At 41.9% G+C, this 23,536-nt stretch overlaps 1 protein-coding gene across 1 annotated transcript in view; it reads left to right on the top strand.

Annotated features, from left to right (window-relative positions):
• The first annotated feature begins 6,442 nt into the window (after positions 1–6,442).
• The window catches only part of COTL1 (coactosin like F-actin binding protein 1), a 65,423-nt gene continuing 48,329 nt past the window's right edge, over positions 6,443–23,536 (top strand). Inside the window, exons 1-2 of the mRNA XM_036753069.1 lie at positions 6,443–6,855; positions 7,239–7,321. Of these exons, the coding sequence (XP_036608964.1) occupies positions 6,779–6,855; positions 7,239–7,321 (160 nt within the window). The 5' untranslated portion in view covers positions 6,443–6,778. The remainder of the gene's footprint in view (positions 6,856–7,238; positions 7,322–23,536) is intronic.

Raw genomic sequence — 23,536 nt, 5'->3', positions numbered from 1 at the left:
AGATAATAAAATTATCATGTAAATTTCTTCTTTTTTCTTTTTTTCTCTCCCTCCCTGCCCTGTTGTTCTCCTCATTTAACAGATGGGGAACCTGAGGTTGAGAGAGGTTGAGTGACTTCCGTAGGGTCACACAGCTAGTCAATAAGGTAGGGTTTTTTCCTGACTCCAAGTCAAGCACTCTCTCCACTGTTTCACCTAGCGGCCTCTGTCCTAGAGTTGCACAACTGATTTTTTTGAACCCAACTTTAAAATTCATATTTTTCCCTATTAAATTCCATCTTGTTACATTTGACCTATCACTCTACCCAGCTGAGATTTTTTTGAATTCTGACTCTGCCATCCAGCACAGTAGCTAGCCCTCCCTGATGTGTATGCAGTTTTGATAGATCTGCCATCCCCATCCTCATCTGAATCACTAATGAAATGCTGAATAGCTCTGGGCCAAGGAGAAATTCCTGGGTTACTATGTTAATAAGTTTTCTTTGGGTCTGATTATTCAGCTACAAACGACTGTACTATCAGGGAGGCCACATTTTTCCAGCTTTTTTGCCAGGATAGAATGAGAGACTTGTTCAGATACTTCGCTGATATTCTCTTCCTTGGAATCCAGTATGGTGAAGTATAAGGGCTCCTGTCTTCTCTGGACACTTTGATCCTACAATAAAATTTTCAGTCTGATCCTGACTCTGTTACGTTTGTATGATATATTGTGTAATATGTTAGATACGTCACTATCTCTCCGAGCCTCAGTTTCTCCTTCTGTTATATTTGGGTATGGACTAAATCTCCAAACTCCTTTAAGGAAAGACAAAATGGTGTAGTGAAATGAGTCAGGCATGACATGGGTTTGAATATGGCTACCAATATCTGCCATTTGACCCTGGACAAGCCGTTTCACCTACCTGAGCCTGAAGATAACAATATATGTCTTACCTGCCTCACAGGATTGCTATGAAGATCAAATGAGATAAGACAAAGAATTTCGTGCTATATAAATGCCAGCTATAGCTATTATTAAAAGAGTTTGGATTTTAGAATATTTTTTGATTATGGAATTTAAAAATGTTTTAAATTATTTTCTTTATGCCCTGATATCTCAAAATTGAAAATGAAGTTACCCAATGTTATACCTTAAAAAAATAATGAGACAGTCTATGTTCATAATTAAGTATTTATTGGGTACTATACTAGGCACAGGCAGCCAGGTACCCCATAAAGATTAGATAGAAACCATCTGTCCCACTTGCCTAAGTAAGCCAAACTATCAGCCCTGGCTTGCAAACTTTCTTGAGCCCTATATCTAAAATCTTTCTTCATAGTAATATGGTATCAACGTTTGTATAAGCTATCAACTACAGAGAGTCCACAAATACAGGATTCTATTTATACCTACAGCCTATTGGTTATCAGCCTCAAAATGCCTTTGACCTTGATGAAAAGGGATGCCAAGGCCACGCTTCACCTGCAACCATTGACTTCAGCTGAGGTGGGAAGTTTTTTCACAACCAGAACAAATGCAGAACCAAGGATGTAGCTTACTCTGAATTTTTATTCTTAATACATTTTAATGCATGCACATAATATAGAATGTTTTTGCATTTGCCTGTTTTAAAGACAGCATTTTAAGAGTCTGACATGTTTCCTGGATCAACAAGCCCACACAGCTTAATGTGTTTAGAAAGTTAGCAGAGAAATACAGTGGAGACGTTTGCATAGTCCAAACGTGATGATTATTTGGCAATGATTCCTTAAAGTCTCCGAATGAAATCTAGACTCTGTGGCCTAGCATTCAAGGCCCTTCTATAACTTGGTTCCAGCAAATCTTTCTTTTCTTATTTCCTAAGATAATAGGACTAAGGGACCTTAGAGCTGATTTAGGCCAACCACTATTTTACAAGGAAGAACAGGCATGAAATGACTATATTGAAGTCAAATAGGTAGCAAGTGACTGGGATTTAAATCAAGTCATTTAATTCCAAAGCTAGTCAGTCATCAGTAAACATTTACTAAGTTCCTTTGGAACTATGGTCGGTCATTGTGTTGATTAGAGTTCTTAAGTCTTTCAAAGTTAATTTTTGCAGGGCTGTTTTTGTATAAATTGTACCCTTGTTTCTGCCTACCTTGTTTTGCATCAGCTTATCCAAATCTTCCCAGGCTTCTTGGAAACTACCCCTTCTGTTGCTTCTTACAACACAACAGTACTCCATTTCATTCATATAGTATAATTTGTCCAGCCAGCCCCCAATAGATGATACCTCAATAAAAAAAGGCTACTATGAATATTTCTGTCCATATGGGTCCTTTTCTAGAGCAGAGGTTCTTTTTTTTTTTGTTCCACTTAATAGTATTTTATTTTTTTCAATTATATGCAAAATAGTTTTCAACATTCAGTTTTACAAGATTTTGAGTTCTCCCCTCCCCCCTTCCCAAGATGGCATGCAATCTGATATAGACTATACATATACAATCATATTAAACATATTTCCACACTAGTCATGTTGGGGAAAAAGAATCAGAACAAAAAGGAAAAAACACAAGAAAGAAAAAAACAACAAAAAAGAGAAAATAGTACGCTTCGATCGGTATTCAGACTCCATGGTTCCTTCTCTGGATGTGGATAGTATTTTCCACCATGAGTCCTTTGGAATTGTCTTAGATCATCGCACTGCTGAGAAGGGCTAAGTCTATCAGATTTGGTCATCACACAATGCCACTGTTACTATGTACAATATTCTCCTGGTTCTGCTCACTTCATCCAACATCAGTTCACGTAAGTCTTTCCAAGTTTTTCCGAAATCTGCCTGCTCATCATTTCTTATGGAACAATAGTATTCCATTCCATTCATATACCACAACTTGTTCAGCCATTTCCCAATTGATGGGCATCCCTTCAATTTCCAATTCTTTGCCACCACAAAAAGAGCTGCCATAAATATTTTTTCTATATGTGGGTCCGTTATCCTTTTTTTTGATCTCTTTGAGATACAGATCTAGTAGTGGAATTGCTGGATCAAAGGGTATGCACAGTTTAATAGCCTTTTGGGCACAGTTCCAAATAGGCAGAGGTTCTTTTTAAATTTTTATTATTATTTAGAATAAAAGTTCTTAACCTTGGGTCTGTAAACTTGTTTCCAAAAATATTTTGATAACTGTATTTCAATGTAATTCATTTACAGGCAGCTAGGTGGCTGTAAATGGGTCTGCGGTCACAAAGACCTGATTTCAAATCTGTCTTCAGACAGATATTAGCTGTGTGACCCTGGGTAAGTCACTTTATCTGTTTGCCTCAGTTTCCTCAAACTGTAAAATGGGGAAAATAATAGGACCCACCATGAAGATTAAATGAGATAATAATTGCAAAGCATTTAGCCCAATCCCTGGCACATAGTAAGTACTACATAAATGCTAATCCTATATATTTTATGCATTTAAGAACATTCTTCTGACAATAGGCTTCACTAGACTGCTAAAGGGGTTCATGACATTAAAAAAAATGTTAAGAACCTCTAGTCTAGATCATTTCTTTAGTTCCTTGTATTCTAATACTCTTGGCAGATAAAGGATGTTCTCCTGTGGATGCTCGAAATCTTAGACCAATCTAAAAACAAAAATGCTTTACATTTCTAGACCAGTAGGGGGGGTCAGCCGCAACCAGGAGAGAGACAGATACAGACTGCTTTCTCATTCATCACTGTGTAGGAACTTAAGGGCTTGGGTAACTGTGGCTTGAGGAAATAAAAGTGTACACACACCCCAAACTCAAGATCTTAATCAGGATCTGGCCGTTTCAACTTGTTCCTTCTTTGGAGCCAGAAGACCTGGCTCTGCCTGGTGTATGACCTTGGACAAGTCACTTAATTATCTGGGTCACAGCCTCCTTTTCTATAAAATGAAGGCGTTGGCTTAATTGACCTCAAAGGTAGCTTCCAACTCTCAATTTCAGATCCACTAACACCAGGCTTCTAAACTTGGGGCCTATGAGTTTAGATTTTTTGTTTTTTTTTTAAGAGATTTTCTTAAGCACCCCTTCCCCACTTGGTTTCCTTTATAATCCTGCACCTTTTATTTTTTGCACATATGACATAAATCGCAGAAGGGGCTGATGGACTTTGCCCAACTACTAAAAGGGGTCCAGGACATACCCAAGGTTAAGCGCTTCTTCACTGACGCTCTTCCAAGATGGTCAGATGGCCATTCATGAGCATGTTGTGCAGGGGCTGGATTCTGGTTCAGGTATGTTGTAGGCTAGATGGCTCCTTAGTTCCCTCCCTACTGGGAAATTCCATGATTTGGCTCCTCCCACTCTGTTGAGAGTGAAGCATTGGAATGGGAGCCTGGGGACCTGGTTATTAACCCTCCATTCTGACACTTGTGGGTACCCTAACCCTGGGCAACTCTTTTAATCTCTCTTTGCTCATTTATGAGCCCCCTGTCTCCCCCCCTAGATTCCCTGCAAGGATCAAATAAGATTGAACATTTTTTTTTGTTATTGGCTATTGGCCACTAGGTTTTTGTTTTTCTTTTAAATTGGAACAAAAAGTGTATGAGGGAGAGAAAATAAGTACTTGTCAATTTAAATAATTAAAGAAAAGAAAAGGAAAAAAATCGCATGGCCTCACACACTTACTACCTGTGTGACCCTGGACAAGTTACTTTACCCTGTTTGCCTCAGTTTCCTCAACTGTAAAATGAGCCGGAGAAGGAAATGGTAAATCACCCCAGTATTTTTGCCAAGAAAACTCCAAGTGTCACAAAGAGTTGGAATGACAGAACAACAACAGTTTTACTAAGTGTTACTTTCACACACACACACACACAAACAAGCCAGGAAGGTAAGGCTATAAGCATCATTATCTCCATTTTACAGATTGGGAAACTGAGACTTAGAGAAAGGAAATGAGTTGACCAAGATCATACATCTAGTACATGATGGTACAAGGATCAAATGATTAATAAATGTGAAAATGCTTTGAAAACTATATTCTCTACAAATAAATGTTAGGCATTATATTACTCATTATCATGCAATACTTGCCTCTATATCCCAAGGACTTTGAACCTTTTTATGAGCCTTGTTCTTGTTAAATCCTTTCTGTTGTCGGATTCTTCGTGACCCCATTTGGGGTTTTCTTGGCAGAGATACTGTAGTGGTTTGCCATTTCCTTCTCCAGCTCATTTTACAGAAGAGGAAACTGAGGCAAACAGGGTGAAGTGACTTGCCCAGGGTCACACAGCTAGTAAGCATCTGAGGCTGGATTTAAACTCATGAAGATGAGTTTTCCTGATTCCAAGCCCAATTCTCTAACCACTGTTACTTAACTGCCTAGCTTATGGGCCTTATTCTCTTTCATTGTTTGGGGTTTGTTGGATAGAGAGATTGCTGAATTTATTATGATAACTGGAGGCAGAGGTGACTGTGGAGAAAACGCTGAGATTAGCATTCAGGGGACCTAAGTCTGACCACTAACTGACTTTGAGCAAGTCAAGGAACCTCTTGGAGCTTATTTCCTGCTTTGTAAAATGAACAGGCTAGACTGACCTCTAAGGTACCTTCCAGCTCTAGACAGAGTATCTTACAAGTTAGATGACCTCCAGGTCTCTTCCAGCTTTCACGGTCTACGTAACTTCTACCCACTAAGGCAGATTCTATCTTATCTTACTTAATAGCACCACAGCGAAGTCACACAGCTAAGCACATAGAAGTCATTTAACAAATGTTTTGTTGACTGTATATTCCCCTGTTCTTTCCAGACCAGATATCAGAAAGAATGCCTGGACTGCTGTCTCCAGGATTTCTACTTTCAAAACCTTCTGAGATCCCTTTCCTCTTCTATTTGAATTCCAAGGAAGTTTTCCATTGACCGATTACTTGTAATACACAATGAATGCGGTTTTCAAACAAACATTTAAAATTTTCCTTTGAGCTGATCGTCCATAGAATTAATTACCTGCGTGACCTTGGGCCATTCACTAAATCTTTCAGTCTCAATTTCCCCTTCCATAAAATCAGAGGGTTGGGTCAGGTGTTCTCAAAAATCCCTCACAATTCTTAAAATCCTTTCCTACGAAGAACATAGGGTGTCTAATTCATGGGTTTTTATACCTCCCTGGCTTATAATGAAAATGTCCAGTCTACCGAATTCCTTCACTAAAAATCACGGAGCCAATAAGTGGATTTTGGTCTGTGCCAAACTAGCATTTACAGCTCTCCACTGTCGAGTCGGTTACATCACTTAACACAGAAATCCCAGTAATGCCTTGCAGCAGAGCCGAATCAAAAGAGGCGGAGGAGAAAGAGTAGGAGCCAAAGCAGAAGGGGGGAGGGGGAGTTTGAGGTAAAACCATTCTGCCGTCCTGAATAGGGGTGTCGCTCAGAATGGTTCTCATTCTGATTGGCAGAAATGCAGAAAAGCGGCTGTGGCCCCCCCGTCGCAAGCCGGCTGACTCGGGACCAATAGACAAAGACTTAACTCAGCGCAGAGAAGGCGATCCGCCCTGCGAGCCCGCAGTGAGTGGGTTAAGCGCCTCCTTAAGAGCTCATTCAGTAGGCAGCGGGCAGTGCTAGCTCCTACTGTGGTACTGGAAGCTCTAGACTCTGGCATCAGTCGGTCTCTCACTCCTCTTCCAATCTTGATAAAGCTGTTGCTGCTGAGTACTGAGACCCACCCTCTCGGATTGTCAAGTGCTGGGGTCTTTCCCCTTGCCTCTTTCCCAACTGGTTCATCCCTTTTGGCACTCTTTCCTCTCTTTTTTGGAATCCAGTTTCTGGTCACAAGAGATGGCCACAAAGATCGACAAAGAAGCTTGCCGGGAGGCATACAATCTCGTACGGGATGATAGCACGAATGTCATCTGGTAAGCTTCAGCCTACTTGTGTGGTTCCCCTATTTCCTCGGCCAGAGCGATTCAGAACTGCACGAAATGCAGTTCAGCCCCAGCGGCCGCTGCCCTCCTCCCCTTAGGCGGAGGTGAACTTGTAATCGATTTTACAAGTACTGAGTTGATCCCAGCCTCTCCGCCCAATAAAAAAGGGGGGGATGGATGGGTGGCTGGCTCCTCTGAGCCGTTTTCGGGTAGTAAACGGGTTTAGGTAAAGAAACAGCCTTTTATAAGTCCCCCCTTCCAATACAATTTTTTAAAGCCAGTGCTCCGTTTTTGCTTTGGTTTTGATGACCTCTTGGAAGCTTGTCACCATTCAGATCCAAATGTTTTTTTTTTTTCTTACTTTCGTCCTGAAGGGTGACTTTTAAATACAACGGGTCCACCATTGTGCCTGGAGAACAGGGAACCGAGTACCAATCCTTTATCCAGGAATGCACAGGTAAGCGCACACCAGCACCGCGTTTCGATCGCTCACCAGCAAGTGCATTTATTCTTGCGTGTTGTCAGTTGCTTGTGCAAACTCGGAATGCTCCCATTTTCCCGATCCCAAACCGTTGGGTGGGCAGCAGAGGAACTGGATGCGAACGTTCTTACTGTCCCCTTTCTAGAAGTAGGCAGTGGTTCGAACACCTTTGGGAGCCTCCTGACTCAGGACTCCTTACTCTAGCGCAGCCTCTCCTCGGCATCTGCAGGGTTCATGTTACTGCAGGCTAAGAGTCACTTTTGTAACTGGGCTAGGCAGTCCCATTGTCTTTCGCTACTTAAGGTATTCGTTTCCAGTTATCATTATAGTAACTCCTTTCTCCACTTCTACCATCCGAGAAATTACGCAGGGTCGTGGCATCTCCTCAGAGTACTCATCATTTACAAAGCCCTAGACTCAAAACTTGCTACTTCTTTTGCTTTGCTATCAAAACCTCAGTAGGACAGTGTTAGGGTAAATGCGTCAAACTCTTCTTTCTTGATCTTGGAAACTCTTCAGTGGAGACTGATATAGGAGTGTGCTCTTTCTCCCTTTAGATTGTGAGTTCCTTGAGGGCAGGGATTGGCTTTTGCGCCTTTTAGTATCCACAGCGCTTGGCACAATAGTAGCATATAGCACGATAGTACCTGGCACATAGTAGGCTTACTAAATATTTATTAACTGACGGCTACATTCTTGAATTCTAGTCCAAAAAGACTTTGCAGGCTATGGGTTAAAGCATGGAATAGAGCCAAATGCTATTTCTGCCCTGGGGTAGTTGGTTTGGGGTCTTAGAGGGGGTATCAGATGGACTTCCTTTCCCAAGGGCCATACTATTGGAGCATGAACTTTGGCGGGTCCTACCACCGTGGAAAGGTGTGGACCTCAGCCCAACCACAGCCTGTATTGGCAGACACTCACTCTCTCCCCACCTCAGTTCAGCTTAGAGAGATCCATCATCACAGTGTTGGCTGCTAAGAATTGATATACTAGGAAGAGATACTTCTCTGGGAGGGAGGGAGTAGACTAGTGAAAATGCAGTTCCTTGAAGTTTCCAAGTGTTATAATCACATCTGAAATGTCTCCTGGGATTATACCTCTGAACAGATGTCTAGTTTTTCCCAGGGTGGTGGAGTCTTCTCCTCCAATCCAGAATCTGAAACATAGGCTGTTAACTATGGCAGCTGGGGGAATGGATCTAATCTCAGAGTAGGAACTGGAGAATTTTTCTTTCTTTCTTTCTTTGGTGGTTTAACAAATCACAGGTAAACTCAGAAATATTTTGGGGATGTGCCAACCCAGCACATACTGAAGATCACGTTTCTCACCCTTGAACTTTGGGAGCTCAGGCATGAGTTCAGGAAGCAGGACTCATTTGAAAGCTGTTCAGCCATGAACCAGCCCCTCAGGAAAAATAAATAAATAAAACATCCCCAAACAAAAGCCATAAGGTTTGTTCTCCAGGCCAAGTGAGAGAAAGTAACAATGAATGAAAGGGGATCGCTTCAAAATTTTTTAATTAAAGTTTCTAGTTCTTTCCCTCTTTCCACAGAACTGGCTGTCAGAATATCCCTTCTCTTGCCTCCCCACTTCCCTTCTTCGTTTTGATTGGGAGGGGGATGGCCTTTTGCTAACTTTGCTCACTCTTGTAGCATTGGTGCTGAGCAACACCAAGTTGTCAGCTAAAAATGTTTCCTAGGCTGTTGCTTGCTGAGCCTTACAAGTGACAAGAAGAACAAAAAAACCCCAATCTGCCTCAGAAAGGGTTTGCTTTTGCTCCCTAAACCATCTGTTACCTTAGTGCCAAGCATGTGTTTCAGCTTCCCCTCACTCAGATATCCTTAAGACTATCTCCCCCTCCCCCACCCACACCCCTGGGCAGTGTTTGGATTTACTTTAGTTAATCTCTGTGACACTTTGTGTGACAGCTTTATCAGAGGTTCAGAAGCTTCCACACAGTCCTTGCCCAATTGTTGGCCACTTACAAGTTATAGGAGTCTCTTCCTGGCACATTTCACAGTTAAGTGTAGTATTTTGTAATTAGCCAGTACTCACTTTGACTCTATTTAACCTTCACTACCCTTAGGAAGGAAGACGATGTTAGTCTCATCTCTGTTTTACAGATGAGGAAACCAAGGCCTAGGGAATGTAATTTGCCCAAGGTTTCACAGAGAGCAAAAGGCAGGACCAGGACTTGAACCCACATCCTCACCTTCTTCCTCTTTCTATGACACCTCACAAAGTAGGAACCTCTGAAGCCTTGGTTATGAAACAGAGCAGAAAACCTGTGATTACACAGATGGGAAAACCTGCATCTCTGGCAGACACAAAGAGAATACTATAGTCAGAAACCACATAGCAACTGTTCTCTCCCTCCTCTTGGGACATACCTTTGTGATGTGAGTTTGCTCCCACTCCCTGAATTTCTGCTCCTGAAGTCTTGTAATGGGGAGTGGGGGCAGATCTTCACCTGGATCAAATATCCCTGGGGAAGAGTGAAATGAATTGAATTATTTCATTCAGTCAACTCGAACAAGCATTTTTCTGCTACATATTTGTTAACAAACTAATAATAAAATTCAGAATAACAAGATCCCAGGTAACCAAACTCCGAAATAGCCAAAGAGGTTTTTTTTCCCCCTTGGGGTTGGGGTTGAGGCTTACTAAATTCTAATGTTCTAAAAATGAAGCAACTTTTAGGATATGTTTATAAGTTCAAGAAAAAATCAGCATAAATATCTGATACCTCTTAAAAATCCTAGAGGTGCAGTTATGGTGGGTGGGAAGAGATCCTTCACCAATTCAAGTTCCTGCAAGTTAACATCTTAGAGAATTGCCCGGGATAGAGGAGTCAAACATGGGGCAGAACACTCCTCAGAGGGGCCCCAACTAGATTCAAATGTAATTGAGAAATAGTTAAGAAAAATACAGTAAAATATAGATAATACTACATTTGAAAATTAAGTCAATGCAGCTAAAACCTTCCACATGTATTGTTTCCCCCATTAAATGTGAATTCCTTAAGAGCCTGGACTGTCTTACTTTTGTATTTGAATTTCCAATACTCAGTGCAATACTTTGCCCATTGTAAACACTTATTTATTAAGCCTTAATAAGTGCTTTATTCAGTCAAAAAAAGAAAAGAAAAGAAAATTAAGTCAATATGCAGAGATCTTTATGTACCCTTGAATGGACCCTATTTCTATTTGAGTTTGATACCACTGGCCTAGAATCCTAAGGTTCGGTGACTTCATGATCACATTGGCAGGATGTATGAGAGGTATGCCTTAAACTCAGGTCTTCCTGCTTTCAGGCTGTTCTGTCTTCACTAGGACATGCAGCCTTGTACTTGGATATGGTTTATAATTACCTGCAGAAAACGTTAGTAGAGATTTTCAAAGGGCACCATTCTTACCTTTTACAGACTTAAGAACTGAAATTCATTGGTCATTATAAGCAGCAACAAGATTGAGCCATAGAGACTAATGTGGAAATATGTTTACATGATTGTGTACACATGTATAACCTATATCAGATCGCTTACCATCTTGGGGAGGGGGATGGAAGGGAAGGAGGAAGAAAAAATTTGAAACTCAAAATCTTATTTAAAAAATGAATGTTGAAAACTATCTTTACATGTAATTGGAAAAGTGAAATACTATTTATCTCCCCCCACCTCCAAAATAAAGGTTGAGCCATAGAATAATTTGTGAGTCACAAGAAATCAACTTCCTTCCTCTCCCTGCTGCTCATGCCATGGTCAAAGTATACTTTCCCCCATTGGCCTTGCCTGAATTTTCAAGCTTTTGAGACATTTCTTGAGGTCTTAAAAGCTTATTAGCTTTTAAAGATCCTTTTAATAGAATGAGGGTGTTATAAGCCTTTCACTGCATAGTACATGATAGATATTTTATCACTATTCAATGAATGTTATCAGCTAACTTCTTAGCATAGCACTGAAGACCTTGAAGTAATAACCTAGGATCAAAGCCAGGAAGAAGGCCAAAATCTGATTTCAGTATTGCCTAGATTGGTTTCTGATAAAATATTATGGGGGATTTGTTTCCTTTTTTTTTTTTTTACCACACCTCTAACTGAATCATTGTGTGTGGGGGAGGGGGTGGACTCCTTGGTATGAATGTTCCCTCCCCCAACTCCAATAGGCAACTTGTTGTATTTTATGATTTTTAGAGAGTTGTCTGGGTACATCAGAAGGTTAAATGACTTACCCATGGCCACACAGACAGCATGTGGTAGAGGGAGAATTTGAAACCAGGTCTTCTTGACTTTGAGGCCAGTTACTACCCCCCCTCTCCCCCATTATCATGGGAGATTATTAGGTTGTAGATTTAGACCTGGAAGGCACCTTAGCCAGCCTGTAGTGCACCCCACCCCTTTCCTTCGCAAATGAGGAAACAGGCTGAGAAGGTCTAGCACTCTTTCTGTTTTTGATATAGCTAGGATTTCTTTCTTTTCCAAAAATCTAGATGAGTCTTCTGTTGGTTTAGTTACATTTTAATTAATCATCCAGATCTTCAAAAAAAACCCAACCCCCAAACATTTGAATACCTGAGTTCAGGATATTTAATGAATTATGAATGTCCTGGCGTGGACCTCTTGGTCCACTGCTTTCATTTTCCAGCTCTCTTGAGTATAGGTACTGGTAGTGTCATAGTCACAGAATTTGGAACTGGAAGGGATCTTAGAACGTAGAATGTTAGAGCTAGAAAGGGACCTTGGAGATCATCGTGTATAATCTCCTCATTTTACAAGTGAAGAAACTGAGCCCCAGAGTCAGAGTGACTTGTGGGTGTTACCTAGTTGCCTAGTGACAGTCAGGATAAAAACTTCGATTCGTGCTCATTAACCTATACCACACAGAAAGATAAGACAAGGCAATGAGTAAAATCTACTCAGATGAGATACATCTTGTACCACCCCTTACCCGTTAGGAGAAGAAAATAAACCCCTTGGGAACAGGGACTGATTTGTCATTTTGTCTTTTCTAGGGTGTTGAATAAAATAAGCTCTTTTCAAAATTGATGTCTTTTTTTTTAATCACCAAATTTTTCCCCAATATCCTTCCGCCTCCTAGAGAGCTGTCTTATATAACAAATAATATTTTTTTAAATAAAAAGGAAAAAAATAAGCAAAATGCATCCCCCAAGTCTAGGGAAATGGGCAGTATACCATGCCCATGGACCTCCCATTTCTGCAAACGAGTGAGGGAGGTGGGAATATCTTCTCATTTTTCTTCTTTATAACCATGCTTGTTCTTAGTAATTTCGTCATATTTACTGTTAATTGTTTTGTTGTTCTTTCACTTGATGTTGTTGCTGTCACATACATTGTTTTCTTGGCTCTACTTACTTCATTCTGCATCCGTTCATGTAAATCTTTCCAGGCTTCTCTGTATTCATCATGCTCATTGTTTCTTATAGCATACAATTATTCCCTTACATTCATGGACTACATTTGATTTAGCCATTCCCCAAACCACGGGCACCTACTTTATTTCCAATTCTTTCTTATCATAAATACCTGTTATAAATGTTTTGATGTATATAGATCCTTTTTTCTCAGCAGCGGCCTCCTTGGGGATATAAGTCTAGCCGGAGAATTTCAGGGTCAAAGGGCACGGATATTTTTGTTGTTTTATTTGCATGATTCCAAACTGTTTTTCAGAATGCTTTTATTGAATCTCAGCTCTATCAACATGCATTAAAACTCATAATAATAAATACTTGTTGGATAAACTTATATAGAAGATTAAACTGGAAGGGATTTGAGAGAAGATGATGATGATGATGATGGCGATGATGCTAGCAGCTAGTCTTTATGTAGTACCTACTTTTTGGCAGGTATTGCGCTAACCATTTTAGAATCTAGTAATCAGACTCAATTTCTTGAATAATCCATTACTTTATGCACTTACATATGTTAAGTACTTCCTTGTGGATCTATTTCATGGCACCTCTCACTGGACCTTTCCTGGTGTCTGAGGATAATACCACCCATCTCATGCATAGGCTTTGCCACAGTAATGTTCCCACACACTACTCTTGGACTTTGTAGGCTTCATAGAATTTATTAGTGGAGTGGACTTTAGAGAACTCTTAGTCTTATCTACTCATTATAGGTGGGTAAGTATGGAAAGTCTTTATATTTGGGTAAGGAAACAGGGCCAGAGAAGAAAAGTGACTTGAAAGTAGCAATAATAAATAACAGCTACCAGTTGTGCTAAGTACTGCTCAAATATTATCTCATTTGATCCTTACAACTCTGAGATGTAGCTGCTATTATAGCCCCACTTTGTAGTGAGGGAAGGCGAGACAGACAGGCTAAATGACTTGCCCAAGGTCACATGGCTAGGAAATATCTGAGGCTGGATTTGAACTCAGGTCTTCCTGATTCCAGGCCTAGCACTCTATCCACTGCACTATTGAGCTACACGGTTAGCAAGATTAGGATTTGAACCCACTTCTTCGGATTCTAAAACTAACACTCTTTCTACAATCCTCATTTCTTTCCGTACTTCAAGGCTCAATGATGTCAGTTCTGTGACTTTTCCCTCTATACGTTACATGTTTTGACCCAAAAAAACTACTCTGTAACTAAAGTCTGATAACGAGTCATCAGCACTTAACTAAGCTGATCTTCATATGATAATCACAGTCCATTCAGTCCTTCATCCTCAGCCTTGTTAGTTTGGCAGGATCTTCTAGAGCTTTGATTCCTAGCCTTTGAGAACTCAATTCTATGCCACAGTAGTGAAGCATATCTCTCTCTCTCTCTCTCTCTCTCTCTCTCTCGCGCTCTCTCTCTCTCTGTCACTCTCTCACGCTCTCTCTGTATTTGTCCATCTATCTGTCTATCTATCTTTCTATTTTATCTTTCTATATGTGTGTGTATGTATGTATGTATGTATCTAATCTATCTGTCTTTGTATGAATCTGTCTATCTATCTACCAGAAAAATAGGCATCCTGGCATATCCTACAGAAAACTGCTCTTGAAACCAGAAAGATCTGGGTTCAGGTCCTACCTTTGACACGTACTGGCCACATGACCCTGGGCAAGTCACAACCTCTTGCTGCTCTAGGCAGGCAAGATGTTGTCCTGCATTGGTTGAGGGAATTTCCTTAAAAGTAAGTTCCATTTATCAATGAAATCACAGTCCTTACACACACACACACACACACACACACACACACACACACACAGGTAGTGACCGATCTGCCTCTCTTTACATTCTACTTTTTGAAATCTTTACTTTGGCATAAGGCCTAGGAGTTTGGGGCCCCTCCTACGTCTTTCATTACAGGAATGCCTTATTTATCTGATACTGTTGGAATAAAGTATTTGTCATAAATGAATTTTCCAGCTGCCTAAAGCATTACCTTTCAAATGACCAGACTCTTAAAAAAACGTGAATTGTTTTTGAGGGAAGTCTTTCTAAAATGTAACGAGTGCATCCTAGCTTTTTAAAGATTATCTTGGCTATCATTCAGTTTTTCATTTGGCTCCAGGTTTACTAGCTGCTGTACACGCACACGTGGTGGAAGGTCTACAAAGCACTTTCCATCTGCTATCTCAATTATTCCTCGTAGCAGCCCTGGGAGGTAGGCACAGGAGGAGGCATCATCCCTATTTAATAGCTAAGGAAACTGAGGCTCACAGTGTTCAAGGAAAACCTGAACTCTGAGCTGAAGGATTCCAGGTTCAGTATTCTATTTACTACCCCCAGACTAGGAGTCAAGATACTGGGGTACTGGGGGAAAGAGAGAGAGACAGAGAGAGAGAGAGAGACAGAGACAGAGAGACAGAGACAGATGTGGGGAGTGGGGAGAGAGAGAAGTAGGGGGAGAGGTGGGGGAGAGACAGAGAGAGAGAGGGAGAGGGGGGAGAGACAGAGACAGAGAGACAGAGACAGATGTGGGGAGGGGGAAGAGAGAGAAGTGGGGGGAGAGGTGGGGGAGAGACAGAGAGAGAGGGAGAGGGGGGAGAGAGAGAGACAGAGAGAGAGACAGAGACAGATGGGGGAGGGGGGAGAGAGAGAGGTGGGGGAGAGATAGAGAGAGAGAGAGGGAGAGAGGGGGAGAGAGAGGGGGGAGAGAGAGAGAGACAGACAGAGAGAGAGAGAGACAGAGAGAGAGACAGAGCGAGAGAGAGAGGTGGGATCTAGTCCCAACTCAGCCACTAATTATTAACTTGTATGCCTTTGGACAAGTCATTCACTCTTTCTTCAATCCTGCTTCAGATGCTAACTAGCTATGTCACCATGAGCAAGCCCCTGTTTCCTTATTTGTAAAATGAGAGGTGTAGCCTGGGCGACTTTATTACTATCCCTAGTACCTGGTACAGAGTAAACACTTAGTAAATGTTTATGGATTGAATGATTGATTAAACGTGTGATCCTAAGATTGTTTGGTTTCCTCATTTGGAAAGAGTGAGTTGGGCTGCATAATAAGAGCTAGCATTTATATATAGTTGTGTACAGTTTGCGACGTGCTTTAAGTGTTTTATCTCAGGGAGATGAACATTTAGTTGTTTGCTGTTGGGCAAATCAGTTCCCTTCTCTGGCTTCAAGTTCTGCTTGTCTGTAAAATGCGGGGTTGGACCGGACATACTTTCAAGCTATCCAAACTGTAACGTTCTTGGATTTTATGATGCTGTAATATACTGATCCCTGTAGGGGCTGCTGAAGCCTTGGAAGGAAGGGGAGCCAAGAGGCATTCCCATACTGCCTATTCTGGGTCAGGCACTGAACTGATCACTTGGTAGAAATGTAAGTTTACATGAGGAGGCATTGGACTATGCTTTCCTAGCCCTATAATCTCTCTTCTGTCCCATTCCTCAGTACTCACCACGGCCTTCCCTGCTCCTAATTTTCTATTTTATTTTCTTTGTGTTTATCTGTGTGACCCTGAGGGTAACTTTAGACCCCTTCCATGGAAGAAAGTAAATGACACAGAGATGCCTGTTTGGCTAACATCCAGATTTGTGGCTGTATTCTATACAGCTAAAGTCAAAGGAAGTTGTGACCTCCAGATAAGTGGGTGTTAACTATACATCCCAATTATATCCTCTTCTGGCAAATCCTTAGGAGACCACTGTATAAATAATGGAATGGCCCTAAATTAGGTCATTAGAGAACTACCATATTGAATGGACAGCTTCATTCACAGTTTAAGGGGAAACAACTTAGTGCTTAAAGATGGAAAGGCATTAGAATCAACAACACAGGATGTTCCCCCATGTAGCCTCCCTTTAATGGCCCCAAACTTCTCTGGAAAAGGCTCACCATTTTAATACTGATGTTCTAGTGGGGGTGGTGGTGTAGCACAATGGTCTCCAAAGAACAGAGAGGGACTAAACTGGTGGAGTCAAATCAACTAGTATTTATAAAGCACCTACTATGTGCCAGGCACTGTGTGCTAAGAGCTAGGGATACAAAGAAAGACAAAACACAGCCCCTGCTCTTAAGAAGCTCCCATTCTAACGGGAGAGATGACATGGAAACAACTATGTATAAACAAGCTATAGACAGGATAAGATGGAGGTCATCTCTGAGGCAAGGCGCTCAGATTAAGGACTTCAGCAGAAATTTGAAGGAAGCCACATGATGAGGACAATGGAGAGTCCCACGGTGGGTACAAGTGGGCTGCAAGGTAGAAGTAATGAGAGACTTTGCAAAACCAACCAACCATCCAACCAACCAATCAACCAACTGACTGACCAATGGATTGACCAGGAATAAAGGCTATTATATATATATGTATATATATATACACACACACACACACACACACATATATATATACATATACACACACACACACATATATATATATATATATATATGTATATATATATATATTTGAAGAGAAGGTAGAATGGGCTGGTCATATGATAAGGAGTTACCCAGTGTTCTGCTGGTCTTTGGAAGTCAGGAGAAAGCAAAGAAGGTGTCCAGCATGTTGGGGAGACTCCCTGTGGTCAACACCAACACCAGAAGAGCTGACATAGCTGAGTTGTAGTGGAGACAATATCTAAGTTGATGAGAACCCATATTCATTTGAGTAGAAGACACAGTGGGTAGAATGTCAGGATCCGGAGTCAGGAAGACCTGAATCCCAATCCTGCCTTAGACTCTTAGTCCAAGTGATCTCTGGGCAAGTCACTTCACCTGTTTGCCTCAGTTTTCTCACCTGTAAAGTGGGGATAAAAATAACACCTACCCTGCAGGGTTGCTGTGAGGATCAAATGAGATAATATTTGTAAAGTGCTTTGCATACGTTAAAGCACCATGTACATTTAGATATTATTATTATTATTGTTATATTTGGGAGCTCTTCCTCCAAAGGGTTTTTTCCTTGCTTATCTGCCCTTGTCTGATCTTTACCTGTCCCAGAGGGATCCTGAGACAGTCTAAGCCCAGGCAAGTGAACTGCCTTGTGGTTTTGTTCTTGTTTTTAATATAATTAGATCATTTGTGCTCAAAGGGATCTTAGAGGTCATCTAAACCAATAACACTTTCCCCACCCCCACCCCCAATAGCGTAGTCTGTAGAGGAAGATACTGAAACTCAGAGGTGAAGTGGCTTGGGGGAAGTCACACAGCTAGTAAGAAACAGAACTGAACCTAGACTGGTACCCTATGCCAGCGATTTCCAAAATTTTTGATCACATTCCCCTATCAGTAAATTGAATTTTTCCCCCTGGTATGCTGGGAGGAGTTAGGTTATAGCCCCTCCCCCCACCTTCCCAGGGGCTGATCTCAGGAGGAAGACTGGGAGCTTGCATTGAGGCTGGAATGGAGGATGATGAGTTGGAATGGCAGCTTTTGATAGCTGAAGGCTAGGTGTGCTTTTGTTGGAGACTAGCTCCATGATCGACTATCTCTGCGAGGGTGAGATGGGATTGGTCTATAACCCTAGATTACACACCCCCTTGGGTAATCATGACAGCAGGCCACCCACTTAAAAAATTTTTTTTTCAGTTAACAAAAATCTATTTTCTCTCCCTCTGATTCCTCCCAATCTTTTTGAGGGGGGGTGGGGAAGAGGAAAATACAAAATAAAGCCCTTGTAACAAATATGTAGCCAAGCAAAACAAATTGCTGAACTGGCCACATCCCCAAACGTATATATGTGTGTGTGCATGTATGTATACACCCCGAGTCCATTACCTCTCTGTCAGGAGGTGGGTGGCATGTTTCATCATCGGGCCTCTAAAATTGTGGTTCGGCCACCCACTTTGAGACTACTGCTCTACACGATAGGCATAGAACATGGGTTGGCCAGGAGAGCATTCGCATTGGCCCTTTCCCTTCGCCTCTAGGGAAGACCTAGTAGGGACCCCTGAGATGAGATCCTTTACTGCAGCCCTCTAACTTTCCAGATAAGGACATCAAGGCCCGGAGAAATGATTTGCCTCAGGTCCCGATAGCACAGCCAAGTGTCAGTTAGCATGGCTGAGATTAGGACAGTACTTTACATTATAAGAAGGCAGTTTCCTCTGTACATAAGGACCAAGGAGAAAGTTTGCCCATTATTTTTGGAAACACCCAGCTCCCTCCCACTCTAGGCACATTATACACTGGAGGATCCCTTCACATTTCCATCAGAATGTAAGCTCCTTGAGGGTTAGGACTACATTTTTGTCTTTCTTGTGTTTAGCATATGACCTGGCACATAGTAGGCACTTAATAAATGCTTGTTGATGATAATGAGGAGACTTTTAATAAATGGCTGTGGGAGTTGTTAGAACCCCAATCTCTGGACTTGGCAGCCCACTATTCTTCCCACAAATCAGGCTGCCTCCTTCCTCTCTGTTACTGTCTCATCCTGTCAACTTCATAAGGTCAACAGGGCAGATATTTTTCTTCATAGCTGTCATTTAATATAAGTGTAACTGTATTTCCTGTTTTCAAGATGAAGGAACTGAAGCCCAGAGAAAGAAAGTGACTTAGCCAAGATAACAGAACTAATGAGGGGCAGAAGTCTCATGACTCCTAGCCCAGTGTTCTTATTCCATGCAGGCTTTCCTAATTTTCTAAACTTAGTTTGCTAATGAAATTGCTTTTTAGGGGGCAGAGATATCTCCAGCTCTCCGTATTTCCCTCCATGTCTTCCATATTCCTGATACCTCTCAGCTTCTCTCTCCTCTCCTCTCCTCCCCTCGTCCCCCCTCCCCCCCCCCCCCCCCCCCCCCCCCCCCCCCCCCCCCGTCTCTTTCTCTCTGTGTCTCTGTCTCTTTCTCTTTCTCTCTCATATAACTTCTTAGGCATGGGCTCCATCAACTCTTTACTCCCCTCCATGTCCCAAATAAGGGGTTTGGGTGTATAGTTGGGGGAGGTCCTAGACCCTGATGCAGCTAGAAATCCCTCTCCAATTGTCAAGCTGGCCCTAGGAAGCACTGTCATCCTATCATAGCTGAGGCAAGCAGCCTTGCTTTCACTCCTGGGCTCCTGGTTCCCTGTATCCCTCTCAGCGGTATGCCCAGCTCTGTGCTGACGACTGTTTAGTTTGGCTGTTACTGGAAGCTTGGCTGATCTTTCCCAAGCATTTACTGCATTATCCAAGGACTTATATTTGATGCATTGGCTTTGCAGGCCCAAGCCTGTGGCTTTGGCTGGGGGGCAGGATGCCAGGGGCTGCCTTCTGCAGGCAGTGGTAATACTTTGCCACTTAGTGTTTCTTGCCACCAGTATGCTTAGAAATCAGATGTTAATTGCCTGATTCCGTGCCAGGAAAATGGTTTTTTCCTCAAAGAGTAGGAAGTAGACATGATACTCATGTCTTTGGAATTCTGGTTGCATCACTCCAGAACTCATATTGTTAATTCAGTCATTTGATGACAATTGTGGGTTTTCATGGTACATTTCAAACCACAAGGTTGCTGAGTTGAAGATTATAATTTTTTTTTATTTGCAGGTAAGACTTGTAAACACAAAGGGGAGGAATTTTCTAGGACTCTTTTCTATCAGAGTCCATAAAAACTTCATCCTTAAAAGTATAATGTCTCTGATTAATGTAATGGCCAGCCAGAAAGTCTTATGAATAACAAAGCACTGTAGATTCCAGAGGATGAGTGAAGATCTCTCTCTATTCTACCTCATTTGGTGATCTCATCAGCCCCCATGGATTTAATTATGTCCTCCATGTTGATGATCCCCAAATCTACTTTTACCGCCCCAATCTCTCTTCTGACTGACCTCCAACCTTGCATCTCCAACTGCCTTTCAGACATCTTGAACTAGATGTCCCATAGACATCTCAAACAAAAAGCATCATCTTTCCTCCTAGACCCTCCCTCCCACCTACCTCCCCTCTTTTTGTAGAAGGCGTCGACTTCCTCCCAGTCCCTTAGGCCTACAACCTAGGACTTATCTTGGACTCCTCAGTTTCTCCCCACTCCACCCTCATATCCAAGCTATTGCCAAGGCCTGCTGATTTCTCCTTTGCAACATCTTTCAAACACACCTCTCCTCTGACACTGCCCCCACCTTAGTGCAGGCCCTCACATCCCCGCACCTGGATTATAGCCATAGTGTGCTGGTGGGTCTGCCTAACAAGACCCTCCCCGTTCCAGTCCATACTTCATTCAGCTGCCAAAGCAATTTTCCTAAAATGCAAGTCTGATCATGTCATTCCCTTACTCAGTAAACTCCAGTGTTTTCCTGTTGCCCCCAGGAGCAAATACAAAATGCTATGGCATTCGAAGTCCTTCATAGTCTAGCCCCCTCTTACCTTTCCAGTCTTCTTACACCTTCCTCCCCAATATGTACTCTTCCATCCAGTAACTGCTCCATAAATAAAATGCTCCATTTCTCAGATTGGGGCATTTTCTCCACCTGTCCTCCATGCCTGGAACAGTCTCCCTCCTCCTCCCCAACTACTGACCTCCTTGGCTTCCTTTAAATCTCAATTAAAATCCCACCTTCTACAAGAATCCGTCTCCTACTTCTCTTAATTCCAGTGCTTTCCTTCTTTCAATGACTTCCTATTTATCTTGTATGTAGCTTGACTGTATGTATTTGTTTGCATGTTATCTTCCCCATTAGACTGTAAGCTCTTGGGGGGCAGGCACTGTCTTTTGCCTCTTTTTGTATCCCCAGCTCAGCAGTTGGAGAAGGATCTCTACCTGCATCAGGGACTAGGAACTCCCACAACTATACATTCAAACCCCTCATTTGGGACACAGTATGGAGCCCATACCTAAGCAGTTATATGAGAGAGAGAGAAAGAGATAGATAGATAGAGACAGAGAGATAGAGAGACAGAGAGAGAAAAAGAAAGAGACAGAGACAGAAAGACAGAGACAGGTGCAGGGGGAGGTGTATATTTTTGGACATGGTGTTTTGCTTGACTCTGATTATTTGTTCAAGGGTTTCTTTTTTCTTGGGAGAGAAACGTGGGCTAAGGATGCGGTGGCTGAAGAAAGAAAAGAATGAAACACTCATAAAAGAAAAGACAGTCACTGAAACATTTTTTTAAAGAATGCAACAAAGAGAATAGATGGCTGAAAAGATTCCCAGACAGGCAGGATGACTTTGCAAGGTGCAGGCTGAATTCATTACACGTTTTCAAAGAAAAGCAGGCTCTATGTGATAGAGAAGTTTCATGTACAATCCTCTTGTTTTACATTGTATATGGAAATGTTCATTTTATTTAAGTTCAGAATAAAAAATAATTTCAAAAGTAGTAGTACTGACATTTACAATCATACAGTAGAAGGACTAATCATAGACCAAGCTGGGAGGTTATAAATACCTAGATTTAGTAGAGCTTAGACAGCCTTTAGCCTACTCTTCTTATTTTACAGGTGGGAAAACCAAGGCAACACCAACAGTTTATGGCAAAGCAGGGCCTAGAACCTGGGCCTCCTGTTGGCTAATCCATTGATCTTAGAATTCTCCCGATTCGGCCTTCTTTCCTTCACAGGTCAAGGCAGCAGCTATTTGAAAGGCATTGGCCTCAGTTTATGGCAAAGCAGGGCCTAGAACCTGGGCCTCCTGTTGGCTAATCCATTGATTTTAGAATTCTCCTGGTGCAGCCTTCTTTTCTTCTCAGGTCAAGGCAGCAGCTGTTTGAAAGGCATTGCCCTCGTCCGTCCATTAACCTCATTCTACTTTGGGGAGAGTAGAAAGAGCTCTGTATTAGAAACAGTGACTGTGGTTCTAGCACCAAGCCTGTCGCTACCAAACAGGGGAAACTGAGTCAAGCGACTGTGAATCTCTTTTCATCTCAGTTTTCTCTGCTATAAAATGGGGATAAACAACCAGCTACCCCATGTACTTCCTTGTTTGGAGGATCAAACAAAGATGGTGAAAGAAAGTACTTTGAAAAGTATATGCCTGGGCTGGGCATGGGGGTTGGGGCTTGGTTGGTTGTTGCTGCTCTTGTTGGCTATTTACTGTGCCTTTTTCCCAGCTTTTCATGATTCAACCTACTGGTTTGTACTTGTTTGCGCTTCTAATGGGAGGCCTTATTGCAGTGGGATAGTCTTTGTAAAAAGAGAACCTTATGGGTGATGCAATCGGATTATATAATTTGGAGTTGGAAAGAATCTCATTTTTACAGAAGTGGAAACTGAGGCTCAAAAAAGTCTTATTCCTATCTACAGCTAGGTCTCCATTGAATAATGAATTCTTGGAGTGGTCTCTTGTATTCAAATTCACCTCATTTCTTATTAAGCCTTAATCACCGATGGGTGTTGCCTCAGTCAAACTGAGACCTGTTAAAGAATTTAGCTTGAAAAGGCCAAGGTCCCTCGCTGCATCCTGGGCCATTTCCAGTTGTCCTGATCTATATCTGGCCACTGGACCCATATGGCTCCAGAGGAAAAAGTGAGGTTGGTGACTTTACACAGCCCTCCCTCACTTAAATCCAATTCATTTGTATGTCATGGCACCACCTCCCTGATGTCATAGTCCTCTTTGAGAGCAAAGGACAAACAACAACAAATTTGAAGTTATACTTATGTAAGATATGGCCATTGGTTCCAGTCCAATGCAAACATATAGTATGAATTCAAATAATGCAACCATTTCAGGGGATTCATTATTCACCCTAAACTGGACCTAGCTATATGCCTTTAAGCAGGTAACCTATAAACATTTTTCTACTAGGAAATATTTTGTTAGGGTAGCCTAAGTATAATATAAAGCACCCTGGATTTAGAGCCAA

Source organism: Trichosurus vulpecula, chromosome 3, assembly GCF_011100635.1.
Source record: "Trichosurus vulpecula isolate mTriVul1 chromosome 3, mTriVul1.pri, whole genome shotgun sequence".
NCBI classification, from domain to species: Eukaryota; Metazoa; Chordata; class Mammalia; order Diprotodontia; family Phalangeridae; genus Trichosurus; species Trichosurus vulpecula.
This window is presented reverse-complemented; position numbering and strand designations above follow the sequence as displayed.